This window comes from Anguilla anguilla, chromosome 11 (genome assembly GCF_013347855.1).
Source record: "Anguilla anguilla isolate fAngAng1 chromosome 11, fAngAng1.pri, whole genome shotgun sequence".
Classification (NCBI taxonomy): domain Eukaryota; kingdom Metazoa; phylum Chordata; class Actinopteri; order Anguilliformes; family Anguillidae; genus Anguilla; species Anguilla anguilla.
The window spans coordinates 27,546,394-27,572,950 of record NC_049211.1 but is presented as its reverse complement, the minus strand read 5'-3'; the positions used below and the strand labels follow the sequence as shown (position 1 = coordinate 27,572,950).

Here is a 26,557-nt window from a genome sequence, read left to right as displayed (position 1 = left end):
GGGGGCAAATACTTTTTCACGGCACTGTACATGAATTGCCTCCACAGAAGACATCGATCACTGGACAGAGATGTCTCTCTCTTAATTGACAAAAATATTTTGAAAATCACTGTGTGTGTGTTTGTGGGTGTGTGTGTGGGTGGGCAGTCAGGCAGGCCTGTTTCATTTAGATTATTATTGCTCCTGGATTTCTGTTTCAGTTTCACTCATCTGCTGTGTGAAGGCCAGGAGGCCTGCGGCCCAGTCACTCCAGTCTTTCTCTCTCTCCCTCCTTCCCTCCCTCCTCCCCCCATTCCTCCCTCCATTCTCCGAGGCTGCATTAATGCAGGATAAAAAAAAGAAAGGCACAAAACAGAAAACGTGTGCTGCATTCTAGAAGCACCGGTGTGTTGATTTCAGTGTCAAGCTGAGGACAGTCTGTACTGGTTTGCACAACCCGCACAGATGAGTAATATTCTGAGTCTGCTATATATTCTAGATATTTCTACAGTCAGCTAGGAATCCGATGGACTGCGATATCCGATTTATCCGGAATACATAGCCTATACAAATGTACCCTATTTCCACTTGCATGCTCTTTGTGTAGATTTGTGATCTAAAGCAGATGACACCTGTAAGAGCTAGTCTCCTCTGTATAGGATACTAACCCAGCAAAATGTAGGCTCCCAAATCGCTGCCATTGTGTAAGTCTTATACTGTTAGCCAACTGATGCACAACCCAGGAGGTGGGCACTGTTCTCAGTAATTTAGAGTCTACTTACAGATAACAAAGGATGCTGGCTAGTTGAAGTGGCTTGGTAGCTAGACCATAAATTCAAGCTTATGTTGAGCAGGATAGCCAGTTTAGTAAATTCTTACTGTAATATTATTGATTAAAGATTAACATCAAAGTTATTAGCATTTGCTATATCCAGTGTGCTAACCGTTGGCTGGTTAGCCACCATAATGTGATTTTGGATACTTTTAGCATGGTTAAAAATAACAGAGTGGAATCTATAGTGTGCGAAAGCGACACTAACTAGTGGACTGTCGCTAGAGTTTGTTTGGCTCATTAGCACTGTTCATGTTTAGCATGTCAGGTAGTCATGGCTTGCTTGATGCACGTCTTGTGGCTTCAAAGCCTTAAAGATTCAAGGTATAGGTGAAAATGCCAATTTTTAATCAAGCAGCTGCCTGGCAGAGTCAGGCTGTTTAATGTATTTATCTGTATGGGTGTTATTGTAACAATTTTTTGCTTTTAGACCCCGCATTGCATCTGGCATCTTGCATTTAAAAAAATGTCGATTTCTGAAGGCGAATGCAATTTCTGTTGGTCTCTCCCCCCCCTCTCCTTCTCTCCCTCCCTCCCTCTGGTTTTCCCGCTCTCCGAGTGTGGCCGCTGTGAGTGAGATGGCTGTGCTGTGTTTGTTCAGAGCTGGCTCCTCTGACCGCTGGTCTGTTCCAGGGGCCCCTGTTTGGGGTGGGCGGGGGCGGGGTCAGGGGGCCGTTGGGGGAGGAGGAGTGAATCCCCAAGCTCTGGGCAGGGATTGGCCGAGGTGCTCAAGCCCCCAGTGCACCCCTTCCTGTTTGTGTCCCAGGCACTACCCCCCCACAGGGGCCCCCCTCCACTGGGTAGCTCTCTCTTTCTCTCTCTCTCTCTCTCTCTCTCTCTGCTGACTTTGGCCCATCTGCAGAATGCAGAGCAGCAAGCAGGCCCCAATAGAACTGGGCTTCTTTTTCCATCTCTGTCGTTTCCTCTCCCTCCCTCTATTTCTCTTCCTCTCCCTCTCACTACAGTTGTCTTTCTCACACAACCACACACTATTTCTCTTTCTGATACTTTCCCTACCTCTTTGTCTCTTGCCCAGATGCTTACGTGTGTGAGCGAGCGAGCGAGCGAGAGAGAGAGAGCTGCTGTCTAACAGTGCTGAGCTGTGATTTGGGGGCCGGCTGAGGGCTGGTCTCCTGGCAGATTTGCTTTATGTCTGTACTTGTAGTGAACCAGCCAGAGGTATGCACAGAAACGGGCTACACCCCCACCCCTCCCTTCAACCCCAAACCTTTCACTTTTCAACCCGGGAGTTTTTTTCTCCCCTTATTTTGGCCAATGTAAGACATTTCTGTGTGCCTGCGTGTGTTAGAGAGGAAAAATGGGGAAGTTAAATATTCTTTCACTCGTTAAATGTTTCCGTTCGTGAGATTTGGCGGAGTAGTCCGAGGGCCGCTGTAAGTTATTCCCGGCTTTCCTGTGGCATTGCGTACTTCCTGCTCGTTAGAGCCTGACGCTCACCCCCCCTCCCCTTCCCCCCCCCTTAACCTGCCAGGAGTTTCCGCGCTCCCACGGAGGTCCTTCGTCTCATTCCTGTGCCGGTCCAGATTCCCAGCATCCTTTTTCACGACTGGCGACTATCGCCCCCCCATCGTCCCCCGTCCCCCCCTGTCCCCCCCACCCCCCATGCGCCATGCCCCACGTGCTCTCAGTCTCTCTGCCTGTAGGCACTTCTGCTGAGGTGACACAAGAAGGTGGGGCCAGCGGCTGTCATGGTGATTGATACGCTGCCCGTTGCCATGGCGATCGATACACTAGTCATTCTGTTGCTGTATTCCTAGAGCCCAGAGCTTTGTTTAAGCATTCTGCTGTACAGCATTTATGAGTTTAGGCAACTAATAAAGTGCTTCTTGGCACTGGCACCACTTGCATTAGTTTGCAACCACGTCAGTGAAAGTGGAAAATTTTCGCGCTCTAACATCAAAAGTCCTTTTTTTCATTTCCTGCGTTATTGTTGTAGAAAATGTTCCATTTTCTCTGCTACTGTGGTGGACTGATGTGAACACTGCTGATTGTTAACTAGGATATTCACTTTGAAACCTGCAATGGCAGACATCCTTAGCACTGGGGGAGATCGCATCACCAGGCTTAATCTGATTTACCACATATAGTGAACTTAGTAAACAGTAAAGGTAGGCTAAACATTACAAACTATACAAAATAGTCAAGCAAAATAAAAAATCCAAGCTTCTAGGTTTGGAATTAAATTGGCTGACCAGACGTTCTCTTTTTCCTGGAAATTTCCTCTGTTTGTTCTGGACCAAAAATATCTGTCCAGGCAGGATTTCTAAATTCCTAAAATGTCCTGGTTAAGTTTTGCTTGTTCCATAGACCATATATAAACAAACAAATAGTCTGGTATTATGTTCATGACCACCGCCCTTCCCCTTTTTGTGAAAACCAATATGCGGTCACCCTAAATTAAATTAAAGAAATATTTGCTTCCAGGTAGGGCTGGGCAATGAACCACATAGACAATTATCAAATGTTTTTTAAGCTTATTAAAAATCATCGCTGCCATGAAGTGTATTGGCTTTCTTTTTTTTTTGTTAATCGTACCTGATGCAGTTATTCCCATCCAAACTTCAGAGGCCACGTGAAATACTTTTGGGGAAGAAAAACAAACAAAAGTGTTTGCGCTCCAATCGCCTGTCGATGCGACACCCACTCAGCAGCAAAGCCTCGCGTCTTCCGTGCGTTTGACGAAAACACGGTCATGTGATCACAGAAAAGAAAGAAAAGGCTTATTACGCTAAAAAAAAAACATTTGATTGGCGTTCCTTAATAAAGTAAGGTTGCAGCGGAGGTGGAGAGGTTACGCCAACGCTGTCACTCTACTTCGGCTCCATCGTACGCTTGAGAAAACTCCTCCGCACGTCTGGTTCGCTGCGTCGCGTCTTCTTTTTAATGAAATGGTGGAAGTTTTCATTCAAAGAGATATTTAATATTAATATATTTGCTGGATTAAAAACACAATAAAGTGGTATTCAGAACCTCACACGGCCGTGTGGATCCACGCTGGCGTGCCGAGAGAGGCGGTGTACCGCCCGGCCCTACGGCCGCCCGGCTTCCTGTGCCGACGCTGCGTGGCCCCGCCCCCGTTTCCCTCCGCCCTCCGCCTCCTCCTCTGGACCCCGCCCGGCCTCTCCTGCGCCCTCTCCTCCGGACCCCGCGCGGCCTCTCCTGCGGCCTCTCCTCCGGACCCTGCGCGGGTTCTCTGCGGTTTGAGGCGGAGGCTTAGCGTGGCGAGCTGGAGCGGCGGTTAGGCTCTGCGCTCCTCGCGCTAACGCCTGGACCCGCCCCCCCCCCCCCACAATGTCCCGCTCCGGTTCCGATTTGCGGCGCTCATAAGAGAACCTCGACGGGCGTCTTTTCTTCCAGAAAAGTTTCCCCGCGCGAGTCAGTCTCATGTGCAAACGGAGGCACCTTTTCGCCTTCCGAACAGGCTAATATTGTCCTAATGGCGTAATTGGGGGGGTATCTAACACTTGTCCCCAGGCTGAAGGGTGACAGCTGGCAAAGTTTTCCGTGAATATGAGAGGCTGGCACACTGGAGCGGGAGCGGAGCGCTGCTGTCCGTGTCGGTGTGCCAGAACAGAAATGATTTTGCATTGACAGGACGCCATGTACCCCGCAGCACTGGGTGGCATTCGAGATGCAGTTGTTTAATAAAATTGCTTCCTGTTTCCAGAGACAGGACGATAATGCCTTAAATGAAGGCGTTTCCCTTTGGTCCCCTTCGCTGATTGGCCTAACCGCAGCGCGAGGTGGTCTTGATGCGTTAATACGCCTTTAGGCATTTGAATGGTTTGTAATGGCCTGGTGGTGCATCCGGCAGCTTGTTCTCATGTTAATCGCAGATAGAGGTTTTATAGGCGTGTGGCCAGCCGGTGGAACCCCCATGCGCTCCAGATGTGCGCTGTGAACGCCGCGCTGCTGCGCAGCACGCCTGGAGAGCACTCTGCAGCTGCACTTCCGCTGGCCGCCAGACCTGCCGCCATTTCATCTGACTGGGAAAGGAGTGGTACAGGGCTGTTGGTACAGAGATCCTGGTACAGGGCGGTTGCTACAGAGATGCTGGTACAGGGCGGTTGGTACAGAGATGCTGGTACAGGGCAGTTGGTACAGAGATGCTGGTAAAGAGATCCTGGTACAGGGCTGTTGGTACAGAGATCCTGGTACAGGGCGGTTGGTACAGAGATGCTGGTACAGGGCAGTTGGTACAGAGATGCTGGTAAAGAGATCCTGGTACAGGGCGGTTGGTACAGAGATGCTGGTACAGGGCTGTAGGTAGAGAGATGCTGGTACAGAGCGGTTGGTCGGTTGGTACAGTGATGCTGGTACAGGGCAGTTGGTACAGAGATGCTGGTACAGGGCTGTAGGTAGAGAGATGCTGGTACAGGGCGGTTGGTACAGAGGTGCTGGTACAGGGCTGTAGGTAGAGAGATGCTGGTACAGAGCGGTTGGTCGGTTGGTACAGTGATGCTGGTACAGGGCTGTTGGTACAGTGATGCTGGTACAGGGCAGTTGGTACAGTGATGCTGGTGCAGGGCTATAGTACCGCCTCACTCAGACCTGCTCCACATGGAGCCACTCAGCGGGCAGCTCTAGGGCTCCTCAGCACAGTGATTTTGGGGGTTTAGATATAAAAGCGTTTTCCTGTCCATCGTTTGTTTCGTTTGTGTTTTTGGAGCTCCTCGCTGTGGCCCACGGTGGGGTTCCCAGAACAGGGCAGTGATTTCTGCGGTTTGAGTGATGCAGCAGGAGGGGATGAGTCACAAGCCGGGAGATTTTTTTCCCTCCTGTTTTTTCCCTCATTAATTGACACCAGAGTTGTAGGCTAAAGGTGAAACTCTCATTTTTTGCACCGACAGCTGTTCCCTTCTTGGGGGGCGGGGGGGGGGGGGAGACAGTTTTTTAAACAACAACCGAAAAATACTGAGAAGAGGACGCAAGTCCCCCGAGTGTGGCGAGGGAACGCGGCCGCTGAGGCGTGGAGCGCCTGTCATGTCTGGCCCCGGCGTCGGCGTTAACGCTCCGTCCACGTGCGGCCCAGCTGCCTCCAGTTTCCTCCGAAGAGTCCCGCCTTGGGCACGGCCGCTTTTATTCTGAAGGGCCCCGAACCCCCCCGAGCCCCCCCGAGCCGCATGCCGCTCGCGTCTGAGCGGCCCGCAGCGTAAGTGCGTCCGCGTGGTCCCGGTAGAGGCCCCGCTGTGCCCCCCCATGCCAGAACCCCAGCCTCCCCTAAACATGCGCTGTAGCATAGTGGTCACAGGACGGGACTGGACCTCGGGCCTGGGAGGTTGCAGGTTGCATGGGGCACTACCGATGTTCCCTTGAGCAAGGTGCTTAGCCTGAATTGCTTGGGCAGCCATACAGGCCTGTCAAGAGACTGTGATAACTACAAGCTGCGTAAGTCACTTTGGATGATGGCTAGCTGTAAATTAGCGTAGCTGCTTCTGCAGATATGTGTCTGTTGTGCCAGCTGGAGTCTCCCCTTGTAGCGCTGGCGCTCGCCTGTGATCTGTGTAAAAGGAGCATGAGAGGGTCACTCAGGAGCCAATGTAGATTTCTGCCACTTCCCAGAGAAGTGAACAAACATCTATTGTTAAAGGCCTGACACTTTGGTGTGTGTCCATGTCTGTTCACATAAGTGAAATCTCTTCCAGCATGTCCGTGTGCGTGTGTGCCTGTGTGCGTGTGTGTGTGTGTGTGCGATTGCGTGTGTGCGTGCGTGCGTGCGTGCGTGTGTGTGTGTGTCTGTGATGGGGGGGTTCTGTTATTTGTTGATGTTTGTTCATGATGATGTGGGTGGTCCCTGGGGGTTCATTTGAGAACCTAGCCTGTCACCGGGCAGAGTATTGGCAAGCAGCCCTAAGCACTGTCAATACAGCAGTCAACCCCCTCCCACTCAGTGCTGTCCTGCTCCCCCGCCATCCCTCCTTATTAGGATAGATGGTATCCGAAAATGCCTGCTGAACGTAATATGGATGCCAGTCCAGAAAAAAAAAGAACCTCATCGATCTTGTTGGCCTGGTCTGAACTCGCAAGGACGTCCAGATCCAGCTTTGGCCACGCCCTCTTCTCCAGCCTCGGACCCACCGGCCCGTATGATTACCCACCCCCACCCCCCCACACACACACACACACCCCAATACGTGGCCCCTAGCTGGGTCGGCACTCACATTACAGCAACTCCTCTCTGCCGTCCAGACGAGCCGCTTATCTTCTTTACTGTATTTTCATGTTCATCTCCGACATCACCGTGGCCTTTACGGTCAGGCCGTCGACATTAAGCTTGGTCTGCCCGGGGCAGTGGGGGAGGCCCCGGCGAGGAGCTTTCCTGTCAGTCGAGCGTTACCGTGGCGCACGCAAGGCACACATGCCCCCCCCCCCCACCCCTCCATTCCCCGGCTGAAGGGGAAGTGTGTTCCTTTTCCCCGCAGTTGCCCATCCATCTCAGCTCCTGTGTACGTAGGCATTCACAAAATGGAGCACGCTCAGTGAAAGTCACACGGCCCTCCCCCCCCCCCCTCCACTGAGAGCTGTGTCTGTGTGTCTCCCTTGTTTGAGCTGGAGTGTAGAGTTGCAAACCTGTTCTCTGTTCTAATCCTCTGCGTTTGGGTCAAGAAGGCAAAGCAGCCCCCGGGTGCCGCCGCTGACGCGTCTCTGTCTCGGGTTCGGCAGACTTGCCCCTCTCCACCGGCCCTCGCTGCCTGCTCTCGGCTCCCTGAAACACGGCCTCCCTTTCAGCTCGACCCGACGCAACAGCCCCCAGAAAGCCAAAAAATTTAAGGGCGACGTGCAACGTGTTGGCTGAAGTAGATACCTAGCGTCGGGTTCATGGACCTTCTTTTTTTTTTTTTTTGAAGAATTTATCTGAAATATCTGTCGCTTGCCTTAGGTTGGGTCTTGATTGAATTTTCTTTTACCATTTCTTTGATACTTGCTTCACTTGTTTCGCTATAATTGAAATGACACAATCCAGGGTTTTACCTAGGTTTTCAGAGGGCTTAGGCACTCTCAACTATATTTTGGAACAGCGTTTTGTTTATATATATATATATATATATATATATATATGAAAAAACGGTTTGACCAGCGGTTTTCATCAGAAAAAGACATTGTGAACACAGCCTAACTTTGTTTAGCTACCAAGTCACGTTAGATACTAACGTTAGTTCAATCGTGGTACCTTTATGTAACGTCAACTAACTAGCTTTGCTGGCTAACGCTGTCATAAAAAATTTTCCCGACCGTGAACACTGAATTATTTGTTTACATTTTGGACAGATGTGGCTAGTGGGTAAATCTATCGCTGTTTCCCTCGCAGCACTTTCGACACAAGCAAAATCAGAAGCGCTATCCTAAAATTTCTTCTTACCATGAAGAGTGCCTGACCCGCGACCGTAGTAATGTGTTAACACAGCGGCACAATTATATCAAGAAATACCATCTTTGGGGAAAAACCGCTATATTCTCTAAATGCATTTAACCTACCATGCATAAAAACATAAAAACGCTCGCCAGTCACCCACTTCTATTTATAATGCCATCATAGCACGGAGTGTTTAAAACCATAAAGCCACCTTTCCGTTTTTTTGGTTTTTTTTGTCAGCGCATAGAACTCTCACCGTTGTTTTTACATTCATTCTGATATGTCGCCTAAATGCCTGTTTACGTGCATTCGGCTTAAGGCACTCCGCAAAATCACTTCCTATGGTAGGGCGCCTTTCTATGGTAGGGAAAACTCTGCATTCTTACAGTTGAGGCCAAAAGTTTACATACACCTAGGCTAAAGACATTAAAACTCAATTTTTCCCAACTCCACACATTTCATGTTACCATACAATGAAGTAGATACCCTCATTGACTTAACACAATTAGGGTATCTACTTTATACCCGTTAGAGATCATTTCAAAATAATAGCTAAGAGACAGATTTATTTCAGCTTTTATGTACTATATCATATTTTTAGTGGGTCAAAAGTTTACATACACTTTGTTAGTATTTGGTGGTATTGCCTTTTAATTGCTTGACTTGAGTCAAACGCTTGGGGTAGCCTTCCACAAGATTCTTAAAATACTTTGCCGGAATTTTTGCCTATTCCTCCTGACAGAACTGGTGTAACTCAGTCAGGTTTGTGGGCCTCCTTGCTCGGACATGCTTTTTCAATTCAGTCCACAAATTTTCTATGGGATTTAAGTCATGGCTTTGGGAAGGCCACTCTAATACTTTCACTTAGTTGTCTTTAAGCCATTTTGTTACAACGTTGGAGGTATGCTTAGGATCATTGTCCTGCTGGAACACCCAGTTGCAACCAAGTTTTAACTTTCTAGCTGATGTCTTGAGGTGTTGCTTCAGTATTTCTAGATCATGATGCCATCTATTTTCTGAAGTGCACCAGTCCCTTTTCCAGCAAAACCCTTCCACAACATGATGCTGCCACCCCCAGTTGGGATGGTGTTCTTCGGATTGAAAGCCTCACCCTTTTTCCTCCATACATAGCGCTGATCATTATGGCCAACAGTTCAATCTGACCAGAGAACACTCCTCCAGAAAGCTAGGTCTTCGTCTTGGTAATCACCTGCAAACTTCATTCCATGCGAGTCTTGGAGTAGGGGCTTCTGTGTGACAGCCTTTCAGGTCATGGAGATGTAAAATTCTCTTAATGGTAGATGTAGATACTTTGGTACCTGATGTCTCCAACTCCTTCACCAGTTCCATTGGGGTTCAGTTGAACCTTTCGGACCAAAGTTCAGCCCTGGGAGTTAATTTGTGCCTCCTTCCTGTCTTTGTGGTCCCAAGATTTTTATATTTTTATATAATTGTTTGTGCAGATGCTCGTGGTACCTTCAGTTGTTTGGAAATTTCTCCTACGGAGGAACCGGACTTGTGGAGGTCCACAATTTTTTTTTCTGAGTCCTTGGCTGAGTTGCTTGGATTTTCCCATGGTGTCAAGGGCAAAAAGGCAGTGGCTCTAAAGGTAGGCCCTTAAATTCAGCCACAGGTGGCACTTAACTCCCAGTTAACTCTTATTTATGACAATTGGCCAAATCCGAAGCTTCTAAAAAGTTATTACATTAAAATTGCCTCTGAACAAAGTAGATGCCCTAAATGACTTGCCAAAAGAAATGTATGGTAACATGAAATCTGCGGAGTTGTGAAAAACTGAGTTTTAATATCTTTAGCCTAGGTGTATGTACTTTTGGCCTCAACTGCATTAAAGTTGCTCTCTTCGGTGTCTGTTACATCCATAGCTGGGTTGAGTATGTTTGCTGTCATATGTGAGCTGGTTTGTGCTGTGAGCTCTATTATTGTCCATGTGGAACATTTGGAATTACCTTGTACAGTTAAATAATGAATGATGAAATTATGAATAACATAAATATGAATGTCGTAAATATGAGCGATGACACAATGAAAAATGTGCAGTGGGCGTAATGATTTTTCCCTCGTACTGTTCGAGCTCCGCATGTCTGAACAGAATAAATGACTTCAGCGGCTCTCCCGTCCGCTTGTGTACATGGAAAAAAATGAAAAGCACGTATTTGCTGAAGGTGGCGGGGGTGGTGCGGAAGCCTTCCGTTGCATCATTAATTGGGGGGGTTAGCGGGGGCTGAAGGGGAGGCGCCATTACACCTGGACCCCGACCGGTTGCAACGGAGCGGGGCTGCCAAAGAAAAGTGCTGGGTCGGACATGCTAGAGCTTTTTGAAATCTCATGAGGGCAGTTAATTTGGCGTGAGCTTGACGCACGCGTCGGAATGCTTCCCAGGAACCGCGGCGCCTGGGGAGAGGCACCTGTTCTCTCTCCGAGTCGAGTTGGCTTGAGACGGACTGCGGGCGGCGGCGCTGGGATCAGCCGTAGGTGGCTGTAAGTAGCCCCGTGGCACAGATGGCAAAGCATAAGTTAGGGGTGTTAATACCGGCGCAGTGGCCGCGCTAAAGTCCAACTGGCTAATCACCCCCTGGGGTAATTGGCTGATTACATCCCGGTCTGTCCGCCTGGGCTGAAGTCTGGAGCCAAATGGCCGAGGAGAGAGGAGTTCTTCTGCCGCCGCGGCGGGCCCAGAGCGAGCAGGTAACGACTCCGGCGGGATTATCTGGCTCTGCGTCGCCGCGTTTCCGTGGCAGCAGGTGGCCGCAGCGAGGAGACACTGGCTGGGCCCGCGGTGTTTGCGCCTGAGAGGCGATCCGTTTAAACCAACCGGGCAATTTAATTAGTGAACTGGGCGGACGAGCGTGACGCATTCAGCCTTGCAAATTGGACGTCGCTGGGAAGTGGAGTATTCGCTGCCCGAGGGGAAGTCCTGGCTGTCGTTTCAGCGGGCGAATAAAAGCGAAATTTTTATTTTATTTGTTTATATTTTTCCATTTGAGGTCGGGGATGTAAAAGTGTCGCTTTGCGTCACTGGAGGGAGAGGGAGGAGAGCCGGGCTTACACCCCTCCACCTGTGACACTGGGCTGCAGAGACTGTCTACATATCTGACCTTTGACCTCTGACCCCCAATGGACCATTCCGCTGGAAGAGTGAGCTACTATCCTGAATACTAATCCTGCAAGGATTAGCTAACCTTACCTAGTGAGGGCATAACGTTGGTTTGGATATTGGGGAATTACTATGCATAAACCCTGAGAACTGCAACCATCTAGGGGTTGGAGGGGGGGGGGGGCATGCCCCCCTGGAAGAAATTTTTTAAAGGAACAGCTGTGAAATTATCATTTCTGGTGAATTTTATGAGGAACATACCTCAGACTACTGATCAGTGTATCCCAATCACTACACAAAATCCCTGTATTTACTATATTCATTATTTTTTCCATTATTGCTGCATTATTGGGGGGGCTTATTTGGCCTGTTTTGTAATATTGGGGGGGTTGTGACCGCCGCACTCCCCCCATAAATTACGCCGTTGGTACTCAGCATCCCCGCTAGCTTCTTTTGTAGTGAGTGACCCTCCTTTTTTTTCAAGCTTCTACCCTGTCACTTATCACAGGAAGTGACACACTGGCACCCTCACGCCCCCTGTGTTCTGATGGGTCACGCAGGTGTGAGACGGCATGTCGTTTGTTTTTGTTTTATTATTATTATTTTTTTGTTTGTTATTTTTTATTTTTTTAAACAAACAGGTCTGTGTTTATGTGACCCGTCATCAGTTGAACTCTTGCTCTCTTCCCGTGTGGTAAACGGCCTGGGTTTGTGCGCTGTTCCTTGGCACTGCATTCGCTGGCTCGCGCTTCGTTCCGTTTGCCCAGATTACTGTCCTTTGTGTTTCCCCAACGGCTTCGCGGTGGGTGGTCCGCCCCGGCCCACAGTCCCCTGCGCTGTCACATTGGATGGAAAAGGGGTGGAGCTGTGACACGGCCTCGTATGGTACGGAGTAGGGCTGCACTTTTTAATCGATAAAAGCAATCTTTGTAAGCATCATGACAATAACCGGTGCCATGGGGCGTAAAGGCGATCTTTCATCTTTTTTCTGTAATCACACCTGATGCAATAGAAAACTTCCAATCCAGAAGCTGTGTTGACATGCTTCCAGGGAGGAAAAAAAACGTCACTGCTATCGATTGGGTGCTGAAAAGACAGCCAATCAACAGCAAGGCCTTTGTGCGAAAAGGCAGATGAACGGTCACACACAAGTTGTACGAACTTTCTGCTGATTGGCTGTTTTACTGACACCCCACCTGTACACCCCATGCTGGTTGTTGTTCTTGTTACTCTTAAAAAGATTAGATTTCGATATATTGTGCAGCCCAGGTACAGAAGTTTGGCTGTGTCCAGTTCACACTCTGATTGGCTGTGATTTCACATCAGAAATGAGCATTTTGATTTGCACACAGGAAGGGAGTGGTAGCATATTTCCCTGCCCAGTTTTTATTGCTTCTAATTGCTCTAATTCAGCCACTTGATGCGCCGTGCAAGTTTGACAAATCTTTGGCAGGTTGGGTCTGGTTTTTGTTTCCTCCTCATTAGATGTGACTTCTAGGTATTTTTTTTTACATATTGTAAAATACCCACAAGTCGCATTCTGTTTCCTCGTAGCTTTTGAAAAAATATTATAGCTGAATCTTGGCAGACATGTAGCCAGCTGTCAATGTTCCCGCCCCCCCCCCCCCCCCCTTCCTACTGGCTCCGTGCAAATGACTAACTCATCTCAGCGCACTCGGGCCAAGATCTTTCCCAGGTGTCAACAACAAGCTCGTAATCTTTTTTTTTTTTTTTTTTTTTTTTTTTTTTTTTTTTAAAGTCGTTCCTGCCAATTGGGAATGCCCGATCGCATTCGCAAGCCTGTTCCTTCACCGCAGAGCCCGGGTTGATTTGACTGCTCACATCGTTTTCGTCTGCGCCAAACATCTCGGTGACTGCTGACTGACAGCTTTATGTTGGGACGGGGGGGGGGGCTCTTTTGATTTGGAGGTTGGTCGGGCTTCCTCGCCGTCTCCGGAGGCTTATGGGGGAGTCGTATTACGCGCGATGCGGAGGCCTTCTCCCGTTCGGCTCGCTCTGTGGGACCCGAGGCCGCTTCCCTGGTCCGCAGCCAGCTCCACATCCGGCGAAAGCGCGGCGGATCACCTTTGCCGGGGTTCTACCGTTTCCTGCAGCGTCCGTGTCCTCGCGGCGGGATGGTGGCGGGATGGTGGCGGGATGGTGGCTTCACGCGGCCATGGGCGAAAACCCCCGCAAGTTGCAGAGCTCAGTCGAATTCCGGATAACCTCCCTCAGACTGCTACTAGTGGAGGACAGCCCATAATTGATAATCCCCTCAGACTGCTGCTAGTGGAGGACACCCCATAATTGATAATCCCCTCAGACTGCTACTAGTGGAGGACAGCCCATAATTGATAATCCCCTCAGACTGCAGCTAGAGGAGTATGGTAAATTGGCAATAACCCCCTGGGATTGCCATTGATGCAGTACGATGAATTAGCGATAAACCCCTTCAGGCTGCTGCTAGGGGAGAATGGAGAATTAGCTATAGTCCCCTCAAACTGCAGCTAGCGGCATGTGGCGAATTAGCAATAACCCCTTAAGACTGCCGCTAGAGGAGAATGGCAAACGCCCTCAGACCACTGCTAGAGGTGTACTGTAAATTATTGATAACCCCTCAGACTACCGCTGATTGGGTATGGTAAAATAGTGATAACCCCCTCAGACTGCCTCTGATTGGGTATGGTAAAATAGTGATAACCCCCTCAGACTGCCGCTGATTGGGTATGGTAAAATAGCGATAACCCCCTCAGACTGCCGCTGATTGGGTATGGTAAAATAGTGATAACCCCCTCAGACTGCCTCTGATTGGGTATGGTAAAATAGTGATAACCCCCTCAGACTGCCTCTGATTGGGTATGGTAAAATAGTGATAACCCCCTCAGACTGCCGCTGATTGGGTATGGTAAAATAGTGATAACCCCCTCAGACTGCCGCTGATTGGGTATGGTAAAATAGCGATAACCCCCTCACTCAGACAGCCGCTGATGGAGTACGGTGAATTGGCTAAAGGCGATGCTGCGGGGAGATGGGAGCGTTTTCCCACCTTTACCCCTCCGCCAAGCCACGGGGACACGCTGTTTGTTAGCCCGAATTGGGGGAGTGGCGTGGCTTTGTTACAGCTCTGCTACATGAGCTGAAGTCGTGCCCCCGGCCCGATGTTTAATTGAATTTGGCGGTTGTGGGTGATCATGTTGCTCTGATTTCCGGCAGAGGGGTGCTGGTCTCCATTGCGCTCGGCCTCATTTAGGGACCTGTCGCCGGAGTGTAGCTTTACCTGTGAATCATTCATGGGCCTCACCTGAGCGCGGAGAGGCCGAGGCCGCGCCCAGTCTCCTCTGACATGGGGAACCTGTACAGCGGGGCACCTGTCCCGAGAAACGAACGCATGGATGAACACGTTTACCTCCCTTTTGTTACCGTTATTGCCGTGACCGTGTTATTGTCATGTGATTCTGTGAGGAGAAAATTACATCTACAAATGTAACTAGTAATAGTATTTTGACTTTTCAGGATCCCATTAACACAAAGTCTGGTTTGGCGTTGCCTTTTGTTTGGTTTTAATAAACCGCACATTAACATCTTGGTGTTAGCAGAGAAGCGCATTTCAGGCGTGCTGTGAAAGATTTCCTGGAGACTTGTGTTTCAGTTTAAACACCGCATCATTTCCTGCCTTTGATTGAGTGCAAGATACTTCTGTTATTCTGCCCCTGGTGGTTGGAATTTGAGCAGCAGCTTTACTCTTCAGATCTTTTTTTTCCAGACCTGTGGGGTCTCCAGTGGTGGAGCTTGGGAAACGAAGTTTGTTTAGCATTGCGGCAGGCGTTTATGAGAGGCATGCCACTGCAGAGTATTTTATTTTTCCACATTGCTTGTGTTTTGTTGTCTGTTTGGTCAGGCTGTGTTTTGACATTCTGTTCTGTTAATCATAAAGCTGTACATATCCGCTTGCCAGAACGTTCTTATGTCATGTGGGCAATTCCAGTTTACAGCCAATCTCTTTCATAAGGGATCAAAGCCAAGTCAACAAAAGTCATTAAATCTTCTTGCTCACCTGGGTGTAGTGTGAGTTTATTCAAACTACCATTTCTTTTTTAAGATCCTGAGCAAACCTTTACTTTTCCGGGAGAATGTTAATCGGATATCAGCGATTTGCTATTGGCTGCATCCCTTCTGAGAAGCTTGACAGTTTAACCAGTTAATTCCCTGAATTAAACAGTGTTTCCATGAATGAAACCATGAAGTTGATGTAATTGAAACCATGGAGTTGCTTCATGTGGTCGGTGGTTTGGAATGACATGCAGGGGCCATCTGGTGATGTCATATCGAGGTGTACTGTGAAATTTGAAATCTTGTGCAGCTCATATACATGACATTATTCATAGTCTGTAAACTAAGACCGCAAAAACTTTTTAGTAATGCTTCCTTCATTCCGGGTATGTATGTACAGGTAGTAGGAATAGCACATAATTGGGTAATTACCACTGGTTAAAAAAAAGGTAAAGAAACTAAAACCAAAACACCTCCTCTATTGCTGGTAAAATCAAGTGACTCCAGCACACAATTAAACTCTGTAGGCTGCAACCATCCTAAACCTTTGATAACTACTTGGCAGTCACTTGAATTGGTAGGCAGTAGAGGAAGTGTTTTTCTTAGTATTTCTGTTTTAGTGTCTTAATATTTACCTGTTTTTTTTACCGGTGGTAATTACCTGATTGTGCGCCATTTTACCTAGTACCTAGTACTTGGAGGACTGAAACGTTACCTACATTTGTGATATCGCTGCTCAGACTTGCTTTTTGTGAGTCGATAACGCACTTTGGGGTTGAAGGATTCTGGTGTGGGTGTAGGTGTAAGTAGTGTAGGTGCGGATGGGGGTGGGTGTAGGTGTAAGTAGTGTAGGTGCGGATGGGGGTGGGTGTAGGTGTAAATAGTGTAGGTGCGGATGGGGGTGGGTGTAGGTGTGTGGGTGGTGTGGGGGTAGGCTCGTGCGCTGTGAAGCTGGGGGCTGCTGCAGCTACTCTCTTGACTGCAGTTGCCCAGAGTCTTTGGAGTTTGGCCCTGCGACCCCATTAAACATTAGGTTAAACATTAACGGCAGTCATCTCTTGCCTATCGCATTGCTGAGCAAATACACTCTAACACTCATCCGCTATTGCCAGGGTCTGACCTCAACTTGAGAAACAGAGCGGGAGAGAGAGAGGGAAGGAGATAAATGGCCAAAGAGGAACAGGGAAAGGGGGAAACTGAGCTAGATGCTGCACATTGCTTCAGGAAGTGGTCTTTATTTCTGTCCCTGTGGCGTGCCAGATAATGGATACTGATTGGTTGGAGGGCCCACTGTAGGCACCGTTCAGGTTAGTGTTGCTTTATTTCTGTAAGGCCCAGATTCCTTAATGGTCGGACGCGCGAGAGCTCTCCTGCCGCCGGAGTTTGTCGGGTGTGTGCGCCCACAGGCCGGGACGCCGGCCTTTAATCACGACGCACCGCGGTCACCTTTGGTCTTTCCAAAAACGGATGAAACCAGAGTCCCTCATTCTGCTGAATGCTTTTAAGGGCATTATCTGCAGGACGGAAACAGGAGGAGGACACGCGGAGTTCACATGTTTTTAATCACGGCAGAACAGCAGAAGGCCCTCAACGTGTTTTTTATGTATTACAGCGCGATTATATTACTTGTTTGTTTTTTTTCCCTTCTGATACATGCATGTCAATGCTTCTGTATTAACAGAGTCTCCCCCTAATAAACAGATTTGTAATGGTAACTGTTACGTAAAAGGAGAAACGATATGCACATGTTAAAAATGCCCTCGTGCCCGTAATGGACAGAAGAGGAAGGACTTGATGTCACAGGTTCTGTAAGAGCAGGAAAGTTTTGCAGGAATTGGAAAACGTCACAGGAGAGAGAGACCCTCAGTGTGAGAACTACCTCACCGACCGCAAGCTGCAGCTCCTCCAATGGCCTGCGTGGGCAGTTAAAAGGTGCCACTTGACAGATCGGCCTCAGAGGGAAGGGTTGTTTTCTCGCAGTGGCCAAAGTCGACTGCTTATGAAGAAGCCTCTGTTGCCATTGCGTAACCATCAGTCCATCACTCCTGAATGAGGAGGTGAAAACTAACCAATTGCATGCTGTTTACAACAGCAGATTAGGCTACTCTTTACGGGTGGAAAATTCCTTCCAAGACATTTTTGCATGTTTGTTTTATTACAGCAGGCTGTACATTGGGTGGACTAGCCTTCTTTTCTCAGTTAAATGCTATAAAGCACCTATCTGTTCGTGCCAGGCTTTTGTGTCGTTATATTAGTAGAGATCGGAAAATGGAGCTTTAGAACTTGCTCAGTATTGTGGACAGTAGCCTTTATCGATTGAAATTCTGAAATTATGAGGCTGTATGATGAAGAAACCTGTAACAGCACAAGCTAATGGCTCATAATAATTATTTTTAATGTTATCAGTCTTCAATTAAATGTTCAGACTTAAAGAGTGGCCAGAATCACTGAAACTTTCTGTCATACCTTTTATGTCACTCAACGCTATTGATCCCATGTTGTCTGTACATACAGTAAATGTACCATTATTGTAAATTGCATCATAGGTTTTTGCCATTGTTATTTGCTACTTACATTTTGTTGCATGAATCCAATTATTAATAAGATTTGAGCCTGAAATGTGAGTCTTCAGTAGGCCTGTAAATCACTGGTCAATAATTTCAGTCTTGTGGGATAGTTATAAAGTGGGATTTATCACGTTTCCAATGAAAATATTGACCTGGCTATCAGTTATAATTCTGACTTTGAACTTGGCCGAAATGAGAATGTAAAGTCAAAGAAGAGCCATTGTTAACTTATTTGCAGACCAATGTTCCAGAACCCGACAAGTCTACAGTTCAAGCCAAAAGTTTACATACACCTAGGCTAAAGACATTCAAACTCAATTTTTCACAACTCCACACATTTCATGTTACAATACATTTCCTGTGTTAAGTTAATTAGGGTATCTACTTTATTACCATAAGATGTCATTTCAAAATAATAGCTAAGAGACAGATTTATTTCAGCTTTTATGTAGGCTGCTATATCAGATTTTCAGTGGGTCAGAAGTTTACATACGCTTTGGTAGTATTTGGTGGTATTGCCTTTTAATTTCTTAACTTGAGTCAAATGCTTGGGGTAGCCTTCCACAAGCTTCTCACAATACTTTGCCGAACGTTTTTGCCCATTCCTCCTGACAGAACTGGTGTAACTCAGTCAGGTTTGTGGGCCACCTTGCTCGGACATGCTTTTTCAATTCAGTCCACAAATTTTCTATGGGATTCAAGTCAGGGCTTTGTGATGGCCACTCTAATACTTTCACTTAGTTGTCTTTAAGCCATTTTGTTACAACTTTGGAGGTATGATTAGGATCGTTGTCCTGCTAGAAGACCCAGTTGCAACCAAGTTTTAACTTTCTAGCTGATGTCTTGAGGTGTTGCTTCAGTATTTCTAGATAATCCTCCTTCTCATGATGTCATCTATTTTCTGAAGTGCACCAGTCCCTATTCACCAGTTCCTTTGTTGTTGTCTTGGGGTTCAGTTGAACCTTTCGGACCAAAGTTCATTCAGCCCTGGGAGTTAATTTGTGCCACCTTCCTGAATGATGCAGTGTCTGTGTGGTCCCAAGATTTTTATATTTGCATACAATTGTTTGTACAGATGATCGTGCTGCCTTCAGTTTTAGGGAAATTGCTCCTAAGGAGGAAATGGACTTGTGGAGGTCCACATTTTTTTTTTCTGAGGTCTTGGCTGAGTTGCTTGGATTTTCCCATGGTATCAAGGGCGAAAAGGTAGTGGCTCTAAAGGTAGGCCCTTAAATACAGCCACAGGTGCCAGTTAACTCCCAATGAACTCCTAATTATGACAATTGGCCAATCAGAAGCTTATAAAAAGTGATTACATCAATTTCTGGAATCTTCCAGACTGTTTAAAGAGACAATCAACATGGTATTTGTACACTTTTGACCTACTGGAATTCTAATACAGTAAATTGAAGCTGAAATAAATCTGTCTCTAATTGATTGTTTTAAAATGACCTCAAATCAAATCAAATCAAATTTTATTTGTACAGCGTATTTTACAACAGTTGTCACAATACGCTTTACAGACAACCCTAGCCTAAACCCCCATAGGAGCAAGCCTAAGGCAACAGTAGCAAGGAAAAACTCCCTGTGGCACATGGGGAGAAACCTTGGAAGGAACCAGGCTCAAGGGGGTAACCCATCCTCCTCTGGTCGGCTCAGGGTGCCGACTGGTAACCAGCATGTCAGCCAGTTTATGCACAAGATATGATATGTGATGTGGCTCAGATGATGGGTGGGGCCGGGTGGCGGTGATGGGGAACAGCAGGTGGCGGCAGATGTGGGCAGGGTGGAGGCAATGACGAAGGAGGGGCTGGACCGCAGAGGTGGGGGAGACCAGACGACTCTCGAAGCACTCTCGAGGGTTGGGGCAAGAGCCCCGCCGGCAGCGTGGGGGAGAGGGTGGAAACGGCAATTAGGGAATTTGCAATATAGCAGACAGTGAGTAAAGTGGCAGCCTCTGATGTGAACAAAGTAGATGCCCTAATTGACTTGCCAAAAGAAATGTATGATACCATGAAATGTGCGGAGTCGGTGAAAAACTGAGTTTGAATATCTTTGGCCTAGGTGAATGTAAACTTTTGGCCTCAACTGTAAATAATGGAATACTTCGTCCAAGCTCTCCTTTCGGTGCTGTCGGGGTCCTACTGTTATTATTGATGGAATGTTGCAAGCCTAAGGGATCCTTGGTAATGTTGGAATAATGGGCCACAGAAGTCTGACGTAATGCAGAGGAAAAACCTGTACCCATATATGGATTTCTGGATCAGAGGGTAATTTCTCTAAGGAGAAAATGAATGGGAGTTTCACATAGCTGTCCCTTTCACAGTCTGTGATTTAAACTGGCGTTTAAAACTTGGACGTTTTTAATCAGGACACTGATAAAATGCCACTGGGTCCGCTGAAATCCGATGCCACATTCCAACCGATATAATTATTTTGCTAACAGCAAGCTAACGCTGCTGCAAATGCTATTGACGTCACACGTGGCCTGGCGGCTTTTCAAGCTGGTCAAAGCTACCGTTAGCCAGCAAAGAAAGTACTGAAACAACTTAAGGAAATTACTCATTTGAACAGCAACAATGACAACAGTGTACGCTGCGTCGCTAACCACTTCACTGTTAGCAGTTTGTTTTTAAAAATTACACAGAATTTTAAAAAGTTACAACAAAAAAGGAGAAAAGCATTCTTTTTTTCAAATACAAACAAACGTCCACATGTCATAAATTATTCTGAAGGAGTTAGGAAAACGCCATTCATTTCTCCCATAGGCGGTCAATTTTTTGAGTATCAAAATGTTTACAAGCTCAAAGGGAATGACGACATGACGTCTGAGGCCCATGAGAGTTTGGATTTTTGGAAATAGAATGTTTCATTGCCCTTCAATTGAGTTTTTTCCAACCTGAAGGACAGGGCAAAATCCCATGATTTTACAAATTTCTTCGGTGCTTGTTGCGTATCCGTTTTTGTGATCACAAGGAGGTGATGAATCGATTGTTTATCAAGCCCCGGCGCGTCCAGATGGGCGAGTTTCCGATGCTGGCGGACCCCAAAAATGCTCTGTGGCCGCGCGGTAATGATTAACAGACTATGCGCTCTGATGTTGCTGGAGACTCCGTGCCGAGGTGAAGCGCCGCTCAAAGTTCACATCTCGGCCCGTTCCCCCAGCGGAGGGCTCCGGACCCTGCCGGAGGGAAGCTTCGCCCCCGGACCGAGCCGCCGTCTGGACCTTGCATTCCGTACTCTCCATTTTGACCGCCGGCAGAAACCGGTCCCTGGTGAATATTTTGGGAGCCGCGAGGCTCCGTGGCATTCGGCCGCGGCCCGCCCCACGCTGCCTCACGCCGCGTATCGGGTTTGGGAAGCGCTGCAGTCCGCGGACGTGCTGCCGCTTCATTCCCCTTCCCCCTCCTTGCTGCCAGTGCGGTCTGGCGGGGGCTTTTATTGATTCCTAAATTGTCCGGATTTGTATCTTTATTGATTCTGCCTTTACAGACGACAGAAATGAACCTCAATTCAGTCGTGTGCATGAAACAACTGGGAAATAAAGTAAATCTTTGCTCAGTAGGACCATGAACTATTAATTGAACAACTAGGTTTTGGGGCGATGGCCTCAAACCTGTTCAGCAGGGAAGGTATTAATTTAAACAACTTTTCTGTCATTTTAGTTGGGGACACACCTCTGGAAACAAAGTTGTTACGGAAAATAACTTATATCGGATTTAAAAAAAGACATGACAGAGAGAGGTTGGGTTCAGCCAATGGCATGGAGCCCCTTTTGGAATGACAGATGGGGCACACCGGCATGTGGATAGACAGACCCGATTAAGTGAATTAAGCCAAAGGTGAAATGGTTTTGTCATGCCCGGGACATATTTATCAATAATATGGGGAGGTTGGCTAATCATTCATAAGCCCCGAGCCGATAGCCCAGCCGAATATAGCCTACACTTGCTGTCATTGACCCCTTTCTGCTGGACTTTACCACTGACCACAGGAGGGCTAGGGGTGGCCAACCCCAGGGTATGAGAATGGCAAGGTCCCAGAAGCTGACCAATCCCAGGAATCGGGTGAGGGGCACGCCCCACGAGAACGTGGGGATGGGCAGGTACTGGTGAGGAGACGTGTTAGGCGCTGCTGGTGGCCAGATGCCCCCCCCGCCCCCCGCCCCCCCACCACAGGCAGCCCGCAGCGCCAGGCCTGGCAGGATTAGGCGGCTGCTTTTCCCCGGTTAGTGAAAGGGCCTCTAAAGGGATTTCGGGCCCCGGTACCAGCGGCGACCCACCGGCTGCTTTATTCCGCTCTGCGAGCCAGCCGGCCACACGGCTGCCTATTCATCCCCCTGTCAGAGCGCCGACGGGCACAAAGTCCAGCCCCGCCGCCAAACGGGCGAGCGGCACACATTTGGGTGAATGCCTGCTCGTTTATTGAAACATAAAATCTTTGCTTCTCTTGTTACCGCTGCCAGTAAGCAAAACGGTAGATTGGTTATATTGTCCATTAGTGCGCCGAGCGTTTGAGAGAGATTTAATGTTGGCCTAGTTTAACACCCTTTTCATCGCATGTAAATATCTTGCTTTCCATTGCGGGGGCGGGCGAAGGGGTTTTGAGTTAATTTTGGAAAACGTGGCAACATTTCTTTGCTAATATGTTGCGCTTGCTAAATTGAAACACTAATCAAGGGTTAAATGGCAGCGCTCAGACACTTTCTGTTACAAGATCTCAGATCGGCGTTCGGCACAACATATACATTGTTCACTGGGTGTCACTTGGCTGTGTGTGTACGCGTGTGGTTTGGACCGCAGCCCAAGACTACTCAAACTTCCACTGTTCTCTCATCTCTTGCCACATTGTTTGGATTGCATTTGAACCGCCATTCGTCACAGTCGCGGTTATCGTGACGCTGTTGCTGGCAAATCGCTGAGGCCACGACTTAAAACCAGTAACTGCGTGGCTAATATCCAGTGGTGAACGGTAGTATTTGTGGCAGCGACCTGGATCGTAATGGGTGATAACTGCTTTGTTTATGATTTCATGGACACGTGCCTAAGCTCACATCATGCTGGCAATGGCTTTCCATGTAGCAGGACGCTCACACCGCACGCTTAAATTTCAGACAGAGCCGCGATCTGGGGTTTTCCGGCGACCGGGATTGTTTGAATCGGACGGTCGGCGCATCGGGGAGCTTCAGATGCCTCGAACCGAGCGCAGCCGTGTGGGATTGCTCCCGCGGTCCGTCTGTCCGCCAAGCTCGAACTTCAGGCTCTCGCAGCGTGTTGAGTCTACTGTGGCTGGGATAGTCTCACTGACGGCAGGCTCGCTGTCGCCTTGAAGAAACTTTTGGTCAACGTGTTGGAGGCAGGAATGGGCAAGGCTGCTGATTGGCTCATCCTGTTAAGGCACTGTTGCAGACCGTGGAAGAGTCTCATGCTCTGGTTTCTGTTTAGGTACTGTTTCAGTGTGTGGATGGACCTCATGGTCTGGTATTTGTTTAGGTACTGTTTCAGTGTGTGGATGGGCCTTGTGTTTTGGTTTCTGTTTAGGTACTGTTTCAGTGTGTGGATGGACCTCATGGTCTGGTATTTGTTTAGGTACTGTTTCAGTGTGTGGATGGACCTCATGGTCTGGTATTTGTTTAGGTACTGTTTCAGTGTGTGGATGGGCCTCGTGTTCTGGTTTCTGTTTAGGCACTGTTGCTGTGTGTGGAAGGACCTCTTGCTCTGCTATCTGTTTTGGCACTGTTGCTGTGTGTGGATTGGCCCCGCAGGCTGTGACACACCCCTGATTCCTCCGCCCCCTCCGCTCACATTTGAAGTGCAGAGCACGTCTGCACTTTCCTGAAATTTCAGAGTTCAGAGACGTGAAAGAACACGCAGGTCAGACGTCCAAAACTTCTGGAGAATCGGCGGTTGACAAACGATAAAATAAAATACAGAGTTGGTCACAAAATTTAGAAAAAAAGAAGACTTTTTTTTTTTTTTGTCTATCTCATAGGTAGAAAAACAGCAGGATGTGAAAACCTCTGTTCTCTCCGCTTGCGTAACCATGGTGAGAGGGAGGGGGTGGGGGGGTGGAGACCCTTTGAATAGTTTGGGTGAGGTGTGGAATGAGCTAAATTATGACACCCACGCGCAGTTTCTGAGAAGGGAGACGGTGTGCTGGAGGAACACGCGCCCCGGCGCTGAGGCACATGGGACGGCGGGGCGCATGCAGTGGGTTAATCATCCTGGACGAGAGCCCTGCTGGTGCCCCCACTCCCAAGCAATTACAGCTTCAGCCGCTGCATTAGGCCCTGCTGGAACACGCGTTCCTGGTACGGCTGCTCGAATACCCGGTATATTGACACCTCTCTCTCTCTCTCTCTTTATCTCTCTCTCTCTCGCCCTCTCCCTCTCTATCTCTCTCTCTCTCTCTCTCTGCCACTGCTGGCTAGAAAAACAATCCACTCACTTCCTGGAACACGACCGCCCCCTCCCCTCCGTTCATCCTTTTCTGTTTAGGTGAAAAACAGAGTAATAATCACTCCTAATGAAAAGGATGTTTGTGTTCTTCAGCGTGCAGCTGTGATCCTGTGCTGTTCCATGCTGTTTATTTCCCCTGCATGATATATGACACTATTACCAGGCTCTGTGTTATTCAGGTCACTGCACGGCGACACACTTTCAACTGTGCAGGTGGGGTTTCTTTTCTTTTTTTTGGTGAATATTAGCCGCAGATTACACCCCGCACCCCCACGGGCCTGTGTCGTGTCGCTCTGCAGCCCCGTCACCTGACTTCCTCCCCACTCGTGAATCATGTCCATTGGAAGGCAAGGCATGCTGGGAGTTGCTGTTTGTTTGGCAGACGGCCGAATGTTTCGGTACACGCTGTTCTGCGCGTCCCGCCCGAGGGCAAGCGCAGGTCGAATGGAACAGGGCTCTGACCCGCCCCGGCTCAGAGTCCCGGGATAGGGACCGCAGCGCCACGCCGCTTCAGTCTGTTTGGGAGCGCGTTCTGAGGGCTGGGGGGGAAACTGGCCTCCGGTGTCAGGCTCGTAGTGTATGACAGGCCACTATTTTTAGGCCATTTCGGCCTTGGCAAAGAGAAAATTTCACAGGGTACCACGACAAAATGTGACAGCGGTAAGGTTAAAATCTGATTCAGCGAGAGGGCATGGACTGCTTTTAGCACTCTGTAAAAGCACTCATCACATTTGTGCAATCAGAAGTGACAAGATGGAGCGTACAGCTCCATGGTTTTTATCCTATTTCACATTATTTTTATTTAAACTGAAAATAAAATGGCCGGTACCTGTAAATTGTATGTAGATTGCTATGTATTTCTAGACACATTTATATCGTGCTATACACTTCTTTCATAACATAACTGTGTTGTTTCATTATTGTATATATTGACCTACTGGGTTTGCAATAACTGTGTGTCTGTCCCCTGGAGCAGTTTATACAAGTAAATGTTTTTTTTTTCTATACGCTTTTCTTTGGCTGGTGTGCTGAAGGTGAGGTGTAGAGTGCTTTCAGAAGCACAGCTCCATACAGAGCCTTGCTCATAGGGTCCTGTGGAGGTGGAACCTGCAGGCTGGCTGCACAGCGGGCTCGGTGACCAGTGAGGCACGCGGCTGACGGGTCCCTCCTCTCACTCGTCCTCTCTGTCTCCCTCTCTCTCGCAGTGATGGACCCCATGGCAGTGAGCACCTCCGCTTCGGTCCCGGATGAGTTCGACCGCAATGTGCCCCGCATCTGCGGCGTTTGCGGCGACAAAGCCACGGGATTCCACTTCAACGCCATGACCTGCGAGGGCTGCAAGGGCTTCTTCAGGTGAGCCTTACCTGAGGGGGTAAACACGCTTCTTCAGCCAAGCCTACAGGGGTACTTACCAAGCTTCTTCAGCCAAGCCTACAGGGGTACTTACCAAGCTTCTTCAGCCAAGCCTACAGGGGTACTTACCAAGCTTCTTCAGCCAAGCCTACAGGGGTACTTACCAAGCTTCTTCAGCCAAGCCTACAGGGGTACTTACCAAGTTTATTCAGCCAAGCCTACAGGGGTACTTACCAAGTTTATTCAGCCAAGCTTACAGGGGTACTTACCAAGCTTCTTCAGCCAAGCCTACAGGGGTACTTACCAAGCTTCTTCAGCCAAGCTTACAGGGGTACTTACCAAGCTTCTTCAGCCAAGCCTACAGGGGTACTTACCAAGTTTATTCAGCCAAGCCTACAGGGGTACTTACTAAACTTCTTCAGCCAAGCCTACAGGGGTACTTACCTGAGGGTGTAAACAAGTTTCTTTGGCTAAGCTTACAGGACTACTTACCTAAGAGGAGTAAGCAAGCTTCTTAAGCCAAGCCTACAGGGGTACTTACCTGGGGGGTAAACAAGCTTCATTGGCCAAGCCTACGGTGGTACTTTCCTTGTGGGGGTAAACAAGCTTCTTCAGACAAGCCTACAGGGGTACTTACCTGGGGTGGGGGGAGGGGTAAACAAGCTTCTTAAACAAGCTTGCAGGGGGTACTTCACTGAGAGGAGTAAACAAGCTTCTTCAGTCAAGCCTACAGGGGTACTTACCTGAGAGGAGTAATCAAGCTTATTCAGCCAAGCCTACAGGGCTACTTACCTGAGAGGAGTAATCAAGCTTATTCAGCCAAGCCTA

At 48.3% G+C, this 26,557-nt stretch overlaps 1 protein-coding gene across 2 annotated transcripts in view; it reads left to right on the top strand.

Moving 5' to 3' along the window:
- LOC118208312 (vitamin D3 receptor A) overlaps nt 1–26,557 on the top strand; it is a 47,696-nt gene that overhangs the window by 8,471 nt on the left and 12,668 nt on the right. Inside the window, exons 1-2 of one of the 2 annotated variants that reach the window (XM_035382868.1) lie at nt 16,640–16,658; nt 25,582–25,729. In XM_035382868.1, the coding sequence (XP_035238759.1) occupies nt 25,584–25,729 (146 nt within the window). In that variant the 5' untranslated portion in view covers nt 16,640–16,658; nt 25,582–25,583. Of the gene's footprint in view, nt 1–16,639; nt 16,659–25,581; nt 25,730–26,557 lie in introns of those variants that run through there. The other variant, XM_035382867.1, reaches the window with a different exon arrangement.